Source organism: Heterocephalus glaber, unplaced genomic scaffold, assembly GCF_053883595.1.
Source record: "Heterocephalus glaber isolate CG9 unplaced genomic scaffold, H.glaber_assembly_v1.0 deba00000613, whole genome shotgun sequence".
NCBI lineage: Eukaryota > Metazoa > Chordata > Mammalia > Rodentia > Bathyergidae > Heterocephalus > Heterocephalus glaber.
Genome location: NW_028258152.1, coordinates 3,993,317 through 4,009,409, shown reverse-complemented (window position 1 = coordinate 4,009,409; position 16,093 = coordinate 3,993,317). Strand labels below are relative to the sequence as shown.

The 16,093-nt window shown below is 36.8% G+C and overlaps 1 protein-coding gene across 11 annotated transcripts in view; it reads right to left on the bottom strand.

Moving 5' to 3' along the window:
* Positions 1 to 16,093, bottom strand: part of Lrba (LPS responsive beige-like anchor protein) — a 711,450-nt gene that overhangs the window by 61,336 nt on the left and 634,021 nt on the right. For all 11 annotated transcript variants that reach the window (XM_087205721.1, XM_087205722.1, XM_013067222.3 and 8 more), the window contains one exon: positions 13,127 to 13,294. In XM_087205721.1, the coding sequence (XP_087061847.1) occupies positions 13,127 to 13,294 (168 nt within the window). The remainder of the gene's footprint in view (positions 1 to 13,126; positions 13,295 to 16,093) is intronic.

The following is a 16,093-nucleotide window of genomic DNA, read 5'->3' as shown; positions in this document are numbered from 1 at the left end:
AAGGACTTCCAATATTTGATATAACTTTATGAAGTTTAATTTATCCATTAATGTAACAGCCAGAAATATAATTTAACCACCTAAAAACCCCAGCTGATAAATTGGCCAAAAATGCTATAGGAATAGACTTTCTTAACAAAGTTAATTTTTACACTGAACTTACTTCCTATTGCTATTTCATTCCACGGATCCCTTGGTTTTGACAATATTTTGCTATCATTTGGATTAATTAAATATTTTAAAAGGTGTATAAAACTCTAAGTAAACAATACTCTTTTCCTACAAACAGCACCAAAAATGCATTAGATACCTGGAGGCATATACATATCATGATATGGAGTCCATAAAGAATAAAGAGAAATAAAAGCATACTAAATATAATAAAGTTGATTTAAAAAATAAAATTGCAGGGCCGGGGATTTATCCAAATCCTCAGTGGTTCCACCGCCTGCCTCACAAGCGCAAGGTCCCAAGTTTGATCCCTGGTACAAAAAATAAATAAAAATAAATAAAATTGCAATGATAAAAAATCAGGGGAAAGGGAAAATTAGGGCAGGAATGGCGTATTTTTACCAACAGATGTACTCAAATAATACTACAAAAATACAAAGGTAAAACATGAAGTAATTGTAATTTTGGAAATAGGCGAAGATTTTCTCATTGGTGTCCTGTAACTGAGCCCATACTTGCCAGGCACATTACACTCAGGACCAGCCCACCCTTACTATAACCTCCAGTTCTTGTAGCCGTCCATCTACTGCAGCATAATCCCAGCTGCCAATCTGAAAGAAACCAGCTAGTCAGAGCAGACACAACCAAGAGAAACAAATGTCACTCAATAATGTTCAGTGGCTCTGTGTTCATGGATAATTTCAAACAGTATCTCTGTCTAGAACACTGATGTGCTCATTCAAAACACCTCCATCTCTGGCTACTGGAAATGAAGTAGATAAAGCAGCCTGCCTAGAAAAATAAGTGGAATGTCTTCAAAGAGGTTGCCAATGTCAAAAGGCGAACACAGTGAACACAGTGAAAAGTTCTTAAAAACTGAAACAAAACATAAGTAATTTGCTGCATTCAGGAGGTTAAATTATTTCTTAAAACCATTCAAATTTGTCTAAACAATATCATTAAAAGATGCAATCATTTTGTCAATCATTTATTTAGTAGGAACCTCCTCCTCTATTTTCTCAACAATATTTGTGAGCATTCCGACCACCAAAATGAGACAGAGAGAAATTAAATGATATGCTCCTTGACATCAAGAGCACTGGCAAGGGTAGAGAGGTAAGACAGGAAATTTACTGTTATAAAACAGTTTGTTAACATCTAGAAATTTCATACATACACAAATAATAGAATTTCAGTTGCTTCTTTGCGCCAATAATGAAAACTGAAAGCAGTATCTAAATTGTAAACCAACTTTCTTGTCTTTACTAGAAATCAAAGTCATTATTCTGAAAATTTAGATACTTGTCATGCTGATAACTTTACACAGATTCTTCATGTTTGTGTATTTTTACCTCACTATTTCTAAAAGCTTGTATTTAGTTTAAAACTTAAGAGAACAAAATTCTGTCATTAGGTTTAAGGCTAATGCAAAGTGAAGACAGTGACTGAAAGAAATGGATTCCTGACAAACATCATGAACAACAGAATGGCTAACAGATTTCTAAAGTTAGTTGACAGAAATACAAAAATCATTAAGATTATGAATACCTTGCTTTATATTCTTGGCTGTATAATTTAGCTACTTATTAACCTACTTAACTAGTAAGTCTGCAATAGGCACAATAAGGTGCAAATGCAAAGATCAGATTTACTGACGACTTTGATGCTCATTTAGTTGACAAAGAGAAACTGTCTGATTATTGTGGTTTTGATGTACAAGAAAGTCTGGCATAATTTCATGGTATTTTTATGTAGGTTTTCAATTAAAACCTGACTAATCCTTACCGTTTATTTAGCTTTCATTGTATAGTTCCTGCCCTGGACTGTGTCAAATATGCCATCTGTGTAACACACTTCTGGCCAAGGATGCTTTAGGATTGTTTCTGTAACACTTTGGATCAGAGTTATGTGAAACTGTAACGTACTCCATTTAATACTTCTAATTTACTATATTGCTACAACCACTGTAATGGTGGTGTTCTAGTCTTAAATCTCACTGCAGTCACAACAGATTCCTGCCCTACCTGCTTTAAACAGACTTACAGACCACTCCTCCAACTATTTAACAAATGTTAACAATGCTATAAATACCAATTGTGTTTATGCTTTCTGAAAGATTCACTGCAGCCAGTGTTCCACAGCAGTGTTGGAGCTAACCGAGCTGTTGACTCCTACCAAGAGAGTGATGGAATCCTAAGCCAAAAATGCTTTTCCTCGGATAAGATATCTGATTTGCTACTGCTGTCACGAAACTGGGGTCATGTAAACTTAAACACTGCTGCTGCTCCTTTTGAGAAAACAGACCTCAGAGCGATTATGAGTTGCTAAAACAGTATCTGGAAGGGTAAGCTTCGAAGAGGGAAACGCAACTGCTGACAATAAACACAATTTAGGGGAGATTTTCAGGATTTACTTTCATGTTATGAGACCATATATATATATTTCTTCAAACTGAGTCATACTGTGGCTCTTTCCCTACCTCCTCCTTATGCATGTAGGTGGATGGAGCCGAGATCTGTTCTCAGAAGGAAATCAACAACTTTAAACGTATAAACATAAAGTAACTTGTATATGCTTGAAAGCAAAGAAAATTATACTTCTGCAGGAAATATAGTGAGTAGCTATAACAAAGCGCAAGATGAAAAAGCACAGACAACACTACTCATATTAAAGGGGTTCTATGAGCAACATCAGGTGCTACCCTGTGCCTTCCAGCCTTTGGGCTGCCACCCTGCCCCCATCTTCCTGGCCACCCCAGGATCTGCCCTGACTGCTCTGTACAGGCCACGCTGGGCTCTGTGCTGTGTCTGTACCTTCCCTTTTATTAAAATGTACTATCCAGTCCTACTCACAGACAGCTGAACAATTGAAAAGGATTTTCTTTAAAGAAAAAAAAAAGACCTGCAATCAAATAAATGATCTCTAATGGTACAATTTCAAGCAACGGTACAATTTCTGTGGCAGAGGCTTGTTTCTGTATGTATCAATCCATAGCAAATAGGAAGTGCTCTTGCTTACTGCAGCATGTGACTCTGACATTAGTTAACAAAGCCCAAGGTTGGGATGGAGGCTCTCTATTCTTTTACTTTGGATTTTTATAGTATTTTAAATTTTTTCTAGTTAGCATATTTTGCTTTGAAAATTAAGTTTTTAAATTCCCTTGTGATCTCTCTCTTCTCTCTCTCTCCCTCTCTCCCCCTCTACCCCTCTCCCCTTCTCCTCATTAAGTAATGAGTCCAAAGATCTAGAATTCAAATCTTATGTCAAACGTTTTTTGTTTTTTTGTTTTTTGGTACCGGGCATCGAACTCGGGATCTTGTGCTTACGAGGCAGGCACCAGAACCACTGACGTAAATCCCTGGCTCTAATACTTTATTGTATTTAGGTAATGATGATAAGAAGTACAATTTATAGTGATATATTGAAGATATTTTCACTGAAAGAAGTTTTCTTTTGTTCCCTGCCAAATAGCATAGGAAAAATAAAGACATAAACTCAAATTGGTCAAAAGTATGAAAAAAAAATTCCTAAAAAAAGAAAAACATCCCTATAGATTACTGGGTAAAATAAAAAAAAATTGAGATTGAAGGTGCTCTATTTCTGAATGAAATTAAAAAATTAAGTAATTAAATACCATTTTACACACTTCATTCTCTTTGGTTAAAGGTCTAAGTAAATAGTACATAAACATAAATATTGACACAGATTGCTATAAATAGTCATACCAACATTAGACACTTTCATTATTTTAATCTTAGATAAACTATATCCAAAAATGCTATTGTTTTACATTGAATGTCTCTAATTACTAACGAAGATGAACCGCTTTTCATATATGGTGTGTGAATTATTAGCCCTGTACTTTATCTGTTGTCTTATTCTGGATGTACAGAATCTTTTGGTTTTCATATGGCTAAATTTCCTTAGTGATGTCTGGTTTTCATATTAGACTTATAAAGGTCTAACAAATTCCAATATTCTAAAATTACTCACCCATAAGCTCTGTAGTTTCGTTTTTCATATTTATATAATCATTATTTCCAAACAAATACATGTAATATATTTGTAAGTTCTTTTTTTTTAATATGTCAAGTAATCTATATTATGTTCTAAATAATTACCCAACTGCCTTACCATTACATATTGAGTAAAACAGCTTTTTCCAGTGATTTAAAATACCACCTTTACTGTATTTTCCCATCTCTAATGAACTTGTTTCTGGAAGCTATATTCCATTCCATAAACTTTAGTTCCATGAGCAAGACAGTGTTTTGACTGCTGTCATTCATGTTTTTCTATCTGGTGTTTTCTAAAAATTCATTTTCTATATGGTAGTTTTCAAAATTCATTGACCTTACTTCTAATGTAGTTCTATCAAATACTGCTACTTGGTCTCTTGGGCCATTGCATGTAAAAACTACTGAATTGTAGAGCAAGAGGAGGGAGACCCAAAAGGCAGGCATGGCTCTGGGCACAGGAAGTGAGAATTCCCAGGTTAAGAGAAGAAATGGGGGGAAATGTAAAAAGACAGCACAGACTTGAGCAAGAAGGGCAGCATGAGATTCTTCAGATTAAGGTCACAGAATATCACCAGGGACTGAACTCAGAGCCTTTGTGCTCATTTACATGCCCCGCCCTTTTGAGACAGGGTGCAGTTAAATCGCTTAACTGCCCAAGCTGGGCTCAAACTTGCACTCCTCCTGCCTCATCATCCCCAACAGCTGGGATTACAGGCATGGGCAATGGCGCCTAGCTGCAAAACAGTACCATTGATAATACAATAATCTGTGTTTACTATGCTTCCCCATTACCCACTCACTGTCTTACTGCAAAAGGGACTCTTGCCCTAAAACTTAGCCCACTGTTTTCCAAGCATTTGCGGAACATTTATGAAAACTAAGTAGGTCCAAGTCAAGTTTCTTTCAAAAAACTGCATATTTCACATTTTTAGTTTTAAATTACATTAAAATGACTAAGTGCTACTGTCTGGATGCCCCCCATTTGTGGCAGTGCTGAGAGTGGGGCCTTCTGAGGAGCGATTAGGTCATATAGGCTCTCCGCTTCATGAGGGGAAGGGCTGGAGGGAGCTAGGTTAGATCTTTTTCCCCCTTCCACCCTCTGCTGTGTGAGGACACAGCATCTGCCCACTCTAGTGGATGCAAAAATAAGGCACCATCTTGAAGTGGAGACGAGGCCTCCACACATTTCCTTGCTGGCTTCTTGATCTTGGACCACAGAACTGTGAGAAATGCATTTCTGCTGTTTATGATTTACTGTCTGTGGCAGCAAATATGGACTGAGAGAGAGACCAAAAAGATACTTAGATTGGGTGTCTCAAGCCAAGCCCTCTCTGATGAGATGGCCTTCAGGCATATGAAAACCTGGGATGGCCAGAGAAAAGGGCTCTCATAAAACAGTGCTAGTCAGTGACAAACTTCACATGATCAGCAACAGAAAGAACACCAGTGTGGCAGGACATGTGCATGGAAGAGAATGGCAGGACATGAGATCAGAGAGGCAGGCATGGCCAGAACAATCAGGATTCTATCCCTGTTTAATGTGCAACAGGATGGAGACACGATTTGGTTATGGCGTTGAAACACTGTTTCAGGGTTAAGGCAGCTCTGTGGAATTGGAATGTAGGTGAAGAAACAGGTGAGCCAGGTCTTCTACTGTTAGTTTGGGGGAGATGGTGATGGTGGATTCTACCAATGACAGAGATACACATAGCTAGCAAATATGCTTTAGAGATGTCAGCAACCTGCTGCTGTTTATTACCAACTTCTTATGCTCTTCTCACCTAACGCATGGTTTGTTCCATGCCATCCTATGCTCCTTCCCACATGTCATATTCCCTGCTTTGAATGCCTCTTCTCTTTCTTTTGCATAACTCCTTATTTCTTAAGGATTATGCTCAGGTAGTTATTACTTCCTTAATCTGGGTGACTGCTCCTCCTTTATTGCTCCCATAATCATGGTATGTCCAATTACAAACGCATGCTACATGCACACACACCCCTAACATGTAAATACACAGGGTTTTAAAAAACGCTCATCTACTGAACTCCACTGAACTGTTTCATACTAAGATACTGAGGGCTAGATAGTGAGTTCTTGACTTTCAGATCTAGCAAATATCATTTATGTGTGTCATGGCTGATATAAACCACCCCACGATGGATCGCGTGTGGGAGGCGTGATCCTCAATGCCGCAAAGGTAGGGCCTTGGAAGGTTACTGGATCCTGAGGATTAACCCACAAACAAATAAATGCACAGCTAAATAGGCTGCCGGAGATGACTTTCAGAGGTGGGGCCGAGGTAGAGTCTGTCCTCCTCTGCCTTCCTGGCCGCCATGAGATAGCAGCTCTGCTGTGTGGCCTGCTGCCTGCCCGGTGCTCTGCCTCACTACAGGTCCTGCCAGTACAGCTAGCACAGCCGGATAGCTACGATTTACATCTCGGAAACTGAGCCCATGGAGTCTTTCCTCCTTTTGGATTTTCTGAGCAATTTTATCACAGCAATAGAAAGCCACATATCACAGTATAATTCATAGGTGAATTCTGGATAAATAAACATATAGAATAAAGGCCTAAAAAGAAATAATTATACTCTAAACATAATAAAGAGATTAAAGAAAATATTTATGTTAAACCTTTTAGAAAAGAAACATTACAAAATAAAGATTGGCTTTATCATGTAGTTATTTTGTGAATTTGGATTTAAGAGGTTTTCTTTAGTAGTAAAAATATATGTCCTTACTTGGATTTGACCCTGAATTCAAATATTCTAATTTTTCTCTTTTTAAAACGTTTCCTTGGTCTTTACGTTACTTTGGAAATGGTGTTAAATAAGATAGTGCTGGAAGAATGGGAGAGGGTGAGCCAAGCCACGTTTGGCAGAATTGATGATCAGAAATGGTTTTTATTCATTTGCCCTTCTCTCTGAAGTAATACATGTAAGGCTAGGAAAACATGAGTTATATTTTAATCTAAATATAATAAGTACAGAAAGAAAAGCAGAAATAGCACCAAAGAGAGAAATAAAAAAGAACAAAGAGGTCTATGAGGACAAACAGCTAAAGATAAGAAAATATCCTTTAGATGGGGTCATAAGATAATTGAAAAAAGATTAGCATATTTGCCTAAAAAAAATCTTTCTGGTGTGTGATGTATGTAAATGCAGCCATGTATATTGATAACCCAGCTGTTTTCTAAAAATTAAAAACAACATAAAAGTTTAATGTGCTGCAGGCTGTTTCTCTGATTAGTCTTCCTCCTCTTAGGGTTATTATTTCTATCGTTTAGTGCTCTTTTTATAGAGAGATTATTTTTATGATCACTTACTATGCCATATGCATTAACCATTCACTCTAGAACAGCAACTTCCTTGAGAGGAATGGGGCTTCTGGAGAGCAGTCAGTGAACGTGTGGCCGATGCGGGCACCTCGCCTCCGTGTGTGACCATGTGAACAGGAAGTGATAGAAACAGCACTAAGTTTGTAGCAGGAAACAGAAATAATGAAAAGTACATCTACTGAACAGAACATGGTCTACTCTGCTATTTATCCTCTGGAAAGGCACAAATCTATCCTGGTAAGACTGTGTGATTTTGAAGAGGTATCATCAAGTGGATATACCAACATGCTGACAGTGGTGTGAAAGCGCCTCACTGAAAGGAGCCTGAAGAAATGGCTGTGTCCTGGAGAGGCGCTGGGTGGTAAGTCAGCAGGGAGCAGGAGCAGAGCTTCACAACTGGCAGGAGATCTGAGCCAAGGCTGGACTTGGAGGCTGGAGCACCCGGCGCGACGGGACAGGCACGGGCTGTCCCCTGGGCCTTGTGCAGCCCACTGCAACCCCAGAGTTGAAGGAGAGAGTTTAGGGGGACAGAGGCAATCTGTGACTGTCCTCTCTAGAACAGTTCCCTGCCACCGAGCCACCTACCCACCCTACACACGCCACAGCACATCACCATAAGTGAAGCTGTACTCGGCACCATCGGTTTACTTTCTCTGTGCCCCACTAGAATGCGAGCTCCGTGAGGAAGGGGCTTTGACTGTCTTGCTCATCTCTGTATTTTTAGCACCTTGAACCAAATGAGTATTGCTGAATAAATGAATGAGAAAACAAACGCTCCCAGTTCATCTGTCCCTTCCAGTCTTCCTTATCTACTCAATTCATGTTTCAGCATTTCAACAACATCCCCTTCAACAGATTTAATGGCCTCAGTCCTTTCACCCTCAGTCCTTTGTATATATTCCACCACATTCTGCTGTTGAAAACACAGAAAAGAATAATTATTAAGCAGCACCCACAAAGCATCCATCACTGCATCAGATATTTCTATAAATAAGTAGTGCCTCATCCTTGGCACACATCTGTACAAAGACACTCTTGTTGCTTCCTAACTTCTTCGTACATAGTGACTCACACAAGCCTTCACGCATGCTACCTTCTACTCTCCAATTACAGAAGAGCCAGTATCGCCCCCCCCCCCCCCCCCCCCGTCCAGGGCTTATCTCTATCTGTGCTCTGGATTTTGTTCCGTCCCGCTTTCTCATAGAGGCTGGGCATCCATAACATGCTTTCTTTCCTGTCTGTCTGACATACTTCCCCTTTTTTGGATCTTTTCAATGAAACATGATCAAACACCTATCTACCCACACAAAATGTTCCCCCTTAGAGGACTGCTAATGGTACAAGGATTTCTTTTTGTGGTGACAAAATGTTCTTAGATTGTGGCAATGGTTGTGTAACTTTGTGAATATACTACAATCATTGTATTGTGCACTTTCAGTGAGTGAAATATATCTCAGTAAAGTTGCTAAAATTTTGTCCTTTAGGCTTGGGGATAGACTCGGCGGCAGAGTGCTTATATGGTCTATATATAATTTATGTTACTGAAGGCACTCCATGATCTGGCTCCTGTCTCATTTTCCTTATCACTTTCAACTCATTTCACATACTCTCCAGCCATCATCGCTTTTATGTATGTGTAAGAAGATTATGCAGTGTGGCTATCCTTTGCCCACCACTCTCCTCACTGATCTTAGTCATCCCTCAGCTGCCTGTTTCCCAGAAACACGCCTGGATGGCATGAGTGTGGGTTTACTAGTTCTCCTGCATGCCTGGGGATCCACACATACCTATATTGATCTCAATAATGAATCCATCACAGCATGTTTGAACTGTTTACTTATCCCATTTTCCTATTAGATAATGAACTCTAGCTCAGGGCGAGACTTCCCTTTCCATCCTTTAAACTTATTACATAATTTGGGTTTAATAAAAGATTGTTAAAAAATAATAAATTAATGATTTTTGTTTTCTGCTTTCTTTTGTCTCACTGAAGAATGAACTCTATTTGTCCTCTGGGAAATGCCATCTAGTAACTTCTTAGTGTCAACATTTTATTATTCTTTCTATGATGTCATTACTAGTTCACATTCCTTTTATAGTTGTATTTTTCCATCTCGGGGATTGGACTGTAAACAACATGAGGGAAGAAGCTAATACCGGCCGCACACCTATGATCCAAAAGGCACCACCCCTGGCAGTTTACATACACTGTGTCTTGCCCAGTCATGAATAGGATGGGCATTATCATACGAAGTCTGTATTTCAGGAAACAGAGACTAAAGGAGATCAGAATAACAGAACTAGTAGTCATCAGAGGAGTCAAACCTGTACCTACTTATGTATTTGTTAATTGTATCACACTACATTCTGCTACAAAATTTAGCTCTCGCCAATAATATGGAAAGGTAATAATAAAAGATTATTTTAGTAACATATTATATTAATAATGCTAAGTAACAGAGATGTATTCTTATCTCAAAAATATCATACACCTATCATACCCAGAACATCATGGGTCATGTTTATTTACTGAAAGTAGAATCTAAGATATATATATAAAGTGATCTATTATAAAAGTCTAATATACTATATATTATATTAATATAAATTGTTATAAGTGGAATATTATCCAGTTAAGACTTAATTTTCTGATAATTACTTGAGATTATGGGAAAGAGAAAGAAGTCAAAGAAATTTAAAGCAAAAGGTTTAAATTATCTTTAGCAAATGATGAACATGAAAAATAATTAGAAAAAATTTATCTGGTATGGCAGTTCCTCAAAAAGTTAAACATGGAAGTACCACACAATCCAGCAATTCTACACTGCACACATACACAAAAGACTGAAAGTAGAGACTTGAATAAATACTGTACACCAATGTGCACATTATTCACAACAGTCAAAAAGTAAAAACAACCCACAGTATTCACAGATGGTTGGACAGAGGAGTAAAAAAAATGTAGTATACACATATGATGGAATATTATTCAGCCCTTCAAAGGAAGAAAATTCCGATATATGCTACAACATGGATGAATTTTAAAGACATGGTAAGTGAACCTTAAACAAAAGAACAAATAATCAACAATCCCAAGGTACCTTGAGTAAACAAATTCATAGAGACCAAAAGTGGAATGGTGGTTATCAGGAACTCAGGAGAGGAAGAAACAGGGAGTTATTGTTCAATGTGTAGAGTTTTGATGTGAGAAGATAAAATATTTCTGGAGACTGTGGTGGCTGCAAAACAATGTGGGGTTTTTTTTGGGTTTTTTTTGCACTGGGAAGTTTTTGCACCCAGGGCTTTGTGCATGTGAAGAACAGTTTCTACCACTGAGCTCCACTCACAACCCTATGCAAATGCTCTTAAGGCTACTGAACTGCACACTCAAAAATGGTAACAGTGATAAGTTTTATTTTTGTATTTTTATTTGACCACAATAAAAACCTTATTGACATTATAATCCATTTAGGCAGAAGAAAAATATAGTCCAGTTTACACCTATATTTCAAATATATATCTAAAGTCTAAATGATACATATCATTTCCAAATATCCTACCTAACAAGCTACTATTTATTGTCCCATTCCCTGAGCTTATGTTCCAAAATCAGAAAACATCGTTACAAAGATCACAGCACAGTCCTCTAGATCTCTCCTATCCAGTGCTGCAGCCACTAGTCATATGTGCCCACTTCAATTTAAGTTACTAAAACTAAATCAAATCAAACACACAGACCCTCAGTCAAACTAGCTACAGTTCGTGCACAAAGAGCACATGTGGTTCTGGCCGTCATATTGTACGGTGCAGACATAAGTATTTCCATCACTATGAAAGTTGTACTGAACAACACTCTTCTAGACCATACTGTAAATTTCTTTCAAAAATCATTCCTGGGGAATGTGGGGTGAACCCAGAATAAAACCCAGAATGAAAACAAAGCCAATCCCATGGAGTGACCACCAGCTGACTGCCTTTGTAGATGCACACAGGTAAGCACCGTTTCATGATGTAAATGTTGCATAAACCTCCTTGAAGCAAAAGGCAGAGCTAGTTATATCATCATTGACACTCCAAGACACAAGTCTTTTTAAATGACAGCATGTCACAATGGAAAGATGAGTGTTAAGTACATTTTTATGTAACTCTATGGAATATTAGGCAATTTCAGGATTAAAACTACAGAGACTATATATAGCAACGTAAGGACTATGTTGATATGTTAAGTAAAACAGGAGATTACAAAATCAATGTATAGGGTAAAGTCAGTTATAGATTAGCTACATAGAGCTACAAAACGGATAATTACTACAAGGGAACAGGAAAAAACAAAAGAAGTAGTTTATTTGTTGAAGAATCACCGGCACTTAATAAAGTAGCAAATGTTCAAATTTTGCTGTTTCAATATTGCTAAAACAAAAGAAAGTAAAGAGAATTATGCTGTTCAGTTCTAACAATGAAATTATGCTGTCTCATAATAACGCTTGCATGTTGCTCTCCCCGCAATTTCATATACAGAATCCTATGTATGTTCTGTGTCATACAGTTAATTGTTACTCCAGTAAAATAAAATACTCTTGAAGGAACGTTTTCAAATAATGAAAAACATGGAAGGATCTTATGGAGTCTGACTCAGCTCTCTGCTTCCACAGTCTTTAAAACATAAAAGAGGGCAATTCAAAACTTGTACAGTTTAGGGTAAATCCATATCTAGTACACTATCCTTCTGTTTGCGGATTTTTATCTGGCACATAACAAGTGATAACATACCAATTCCTCATACAACTTCCTCTACGAATCAAATACCTTGGTTTTATACATAGTTCTGTTCTAAAACTGTATAGATATTTCAGGTTGTATTTGTTTAATTGTATAATTCTTCATGTGAATTATGTTGGAGTCAGCAGAATAATTAGATTAGAAATACTAAAAAAAAGCAGCATTTTCTACAGAATTTTTAGTAAATACTGTATTTGCCAAAATCATGTTTTGAGAGTCTTATCTTAGACATTACATGACAAAAATAAAACAAGTCTTATTAACATTTAACAAGTTTGACGACAGGACAGTTTTAGACTTCAGTCTCACCATTAACTTCTATATAGTTACATATGTATTTATATATTACATATAAATGTTTTATTGCAATAATATTTATACACAAAATCATATTTTTTAATGAGTTGCTATTTTCCTAATATTTTAAATCACGTGAGTGGCTCCAAGAGCTTTAAAAATTGTAAATATGACTTAATGAACCTTAAAAGGTTCAAAACGATAAAGCTCTCATTTTCTTTTCTTTTTTCTTTTTTCGCAGTACTGGGGATTGAACACAGGACCTGGTGCTTGCGAGGCAGGCGCAGTGCCACTGAGCTACATCTCTGGCCCAAGCTCTCATTTTCTACTGAGCCAAACAGTATGTTGGAGGGCAGCTCTGAGTTCAAGTTCCTGTGAAGTCACTAGCTCAGGCCCACCTCAGCTCACTTACCCCACCTGCTCTCTGTTCTTTAGGAGGCTACTGAAGGGATAGGGAAGATGATACAATGCTGTCAGCCGAAAGATTTCAGCTCTCAGTTCCTGTCTCCCTCATACAACTTACCTCTCTCAACACAGGATCAGTTATTGAGTTCAGGCTGACTGCACCTTCGTAAGTCAGGTAATAGAACACATTGAGTGCGCGCACCGCCTCTGGCCCTTGCTGTTTATAGCCGAAAATGAGATCAATCCACTGGTGAAGCTGGCAGGAAACAAATTCACTCTCCAAGGCCTGGAAAAGTAGAAACCATTCTGTTGTTAAAATACAGAGAAACCTTCAGGACACACAGTAACAATCAACACTAAACTCACTGTGACCAATTAACAACATAACACTGAAAAGCCAGGTAGGGTGGACAATCTCACCTATCTCAGCTACCTCGGAGGCCAAGTTAGAGGACTGAGAATCCCAGGCCAGCCAGGGCAATACTGGAGACTATTTCAATTGAAAACAAAACCTAGGACGGTGGGGTGGCTCAGAGGCAGAGCATGTGCTCAGTACGCAGAAGGCCCTGGGTTCAACACCCATGACCATAAAATAAAACAAATTTTGATGTCCTATTTTCTGCCAGAATCTGTTTTCTGCATATAACAAGAGACTTCCGGGTATTTATCATGATGAACTGTAATAACTGCTGACATCTTAGCACAGTGAGGACCGGAACTGGACCTATCTTGGTGACATTTGTAATTCATGCCTTGACAAGTGCTCAATTTATGCTTCAAAGAAAGAATGTATAGTGAATGTAAAGGCAACTTTAGGAAAGTAAATGTGAAAACATTAAAACTTTACTATCCATTTGAAATATTTATAATATTTTTTTAGAATTAAAACATTTTTTGGCCTACTACTACTGCCCAAATTATTTAGTTATTTTGATTGAGTTTTTACTCTAATAAATTAGATTTTGTGGGGGACATTTATAATTACCAATTTATTATCTAGGTATTACTATAAAACCAAATATTTTATGCTATTAACATAACAGTGCTCAATAAATAATGAATGGATATAATCAAGTGTTTAGTTGAAATGCTGGGCACAAGATTCACTTCATATTCATCATTATGTTCCCACTTACTAGTACTATCCCAAAAGCATGATAGGTACCAGTAATGTTTGCTGAATTTAGCAAAGTTATAAAACTAAAAAGTTTTAAAATCTGGAGACTTACTTTTTAGAGAAATATTCATCTTCATTCTATGTAATACTGTCAAAATTATTACAGTGTAAGAGTTTATCATTATTGACTAGTTGATCTCTAAATACTGCTATAAAAATCAAGGAGTTCTCAAAGTATACCAAGTTATATCTGGTAATATACATATTAAATATCTCTGTTATCTCACTGAAATTAATTCTTATTTTTACAGTAGAAAGTATGATTATGATATGTTTTTGTTGTAGCTTGCTGCTATGTAATAAATGTTAGAAGGAAAGATCTGTTTAAAACAATATTGACTAACATCGTTTTGGGGAAGGGCAGGGATTGAAACCCAGGCCTTGCACATAGTAAGCACACACTGTGCCTCTGAGCTACACAGGCAGCTCCAAAACTGACTTGCTTCAACAGGAACAACCAGTAAGATATAAAGCATCTTGCAACAAAAGATATTCCTGCTGGTTCTCAGATGTACTCTTGTGCAAACATACGCTGTGTTAATATATGTACCTATGAATAAGAAAAATGTTTATAGCAAAATACACATAATACATTTCATTTAATAGCATTTTATATGGTTTCACAGTACTATAAAATATAAAATATGATTCTGTAAATAAATCTCTAGGCACTGGGCAATTTCCGCATTCCAAAGTATACCTGAAATGAAATATCCCCCCCAAATTTAGCTACTTTATAAATATGAAAGTTACTGTTTCAGATATCTATTTTAAAATTTATTATATTTGTCAATTTAGTAAGGTGATAAGACAGCACAAAACTACTTCGTATTTCAAACCAGAGAAGGGTCACTTTAAGTAAATTCATATTTTAAGTAAATAAATTTCAAATGAATCTAAAAATCTAGGAACTATTAATCCAAGTTGCATACAAAAATGATACCCTTGTTTCATTAACTTAGGCCTTGCATAGGGATGGGAGGGAGTGGGGGACACGTTTAAAGTGACACATAAAAACAGCAATTGTCTTAATTTGTGTGCAATGCACTCCACACAAAAGCCCTAAATATGTTCAAATTAGAGCAAGCTGCTTGATTGTCACTGTAGTCTCATGTCACATTAATGCATGACAAACATTAAACCATACACTTAAATGGCAATTTATATCATTTAAATGTTTACTGCCAGACTAGCTCATCACTCATTTAAATGTGACTTTGTGACAGCTAATTTCAGTTAATTTTCTCCAATTCACTTAATTAGAACTTTCAATCAGGGAAGGACTTATACATATCTTAGAGCTTATATCCTTTTTAGTTTTGTTCAAAAATCAGTTAATAAACTGCTGAAAAGCTCTACTATAATAGATTAATATACAATATCTCTGATGCTACAAAAAAGTGTCACTATACAATGCAAACTTATAATGTGTTCTTAGGAAGAACTTACACTTATTTATGTAAATAATACTCTCGCCAGTAGTTTAAACAAAAAACGTTTAGTTCATATACATTCACTATTGAAACAATTAAAAAAACTGCATCCAAGCTAATTAAAAATTAATGATTTCAAAATTGTTTAATAAGATAAAACAGTCAGGAGTCTCCTGAGTGTCTGTGGTTTGTGATTTGAGACTATAAAATTCTAGAAGGCTCAGCAAATGATGAAGTACAAATGAATTTTCTCAGTATTAAAGCTCTAAAAAGTAGGGCAATTTTATTTTATGTGTTATCAAACAAAGACCTGAATTTTCCTAATGGTTGATTACTTCTTTATGCACACTCAAAATGGTGAGGTTGGTTAGATTTAAATGCTTAAAGCTTTATATCTTGACACCACTTCAGAATTTTAAGCAAAAATGCTGAAAGGAACAACACTGTGCTCATATTGTGACACCATGGGTCAGCC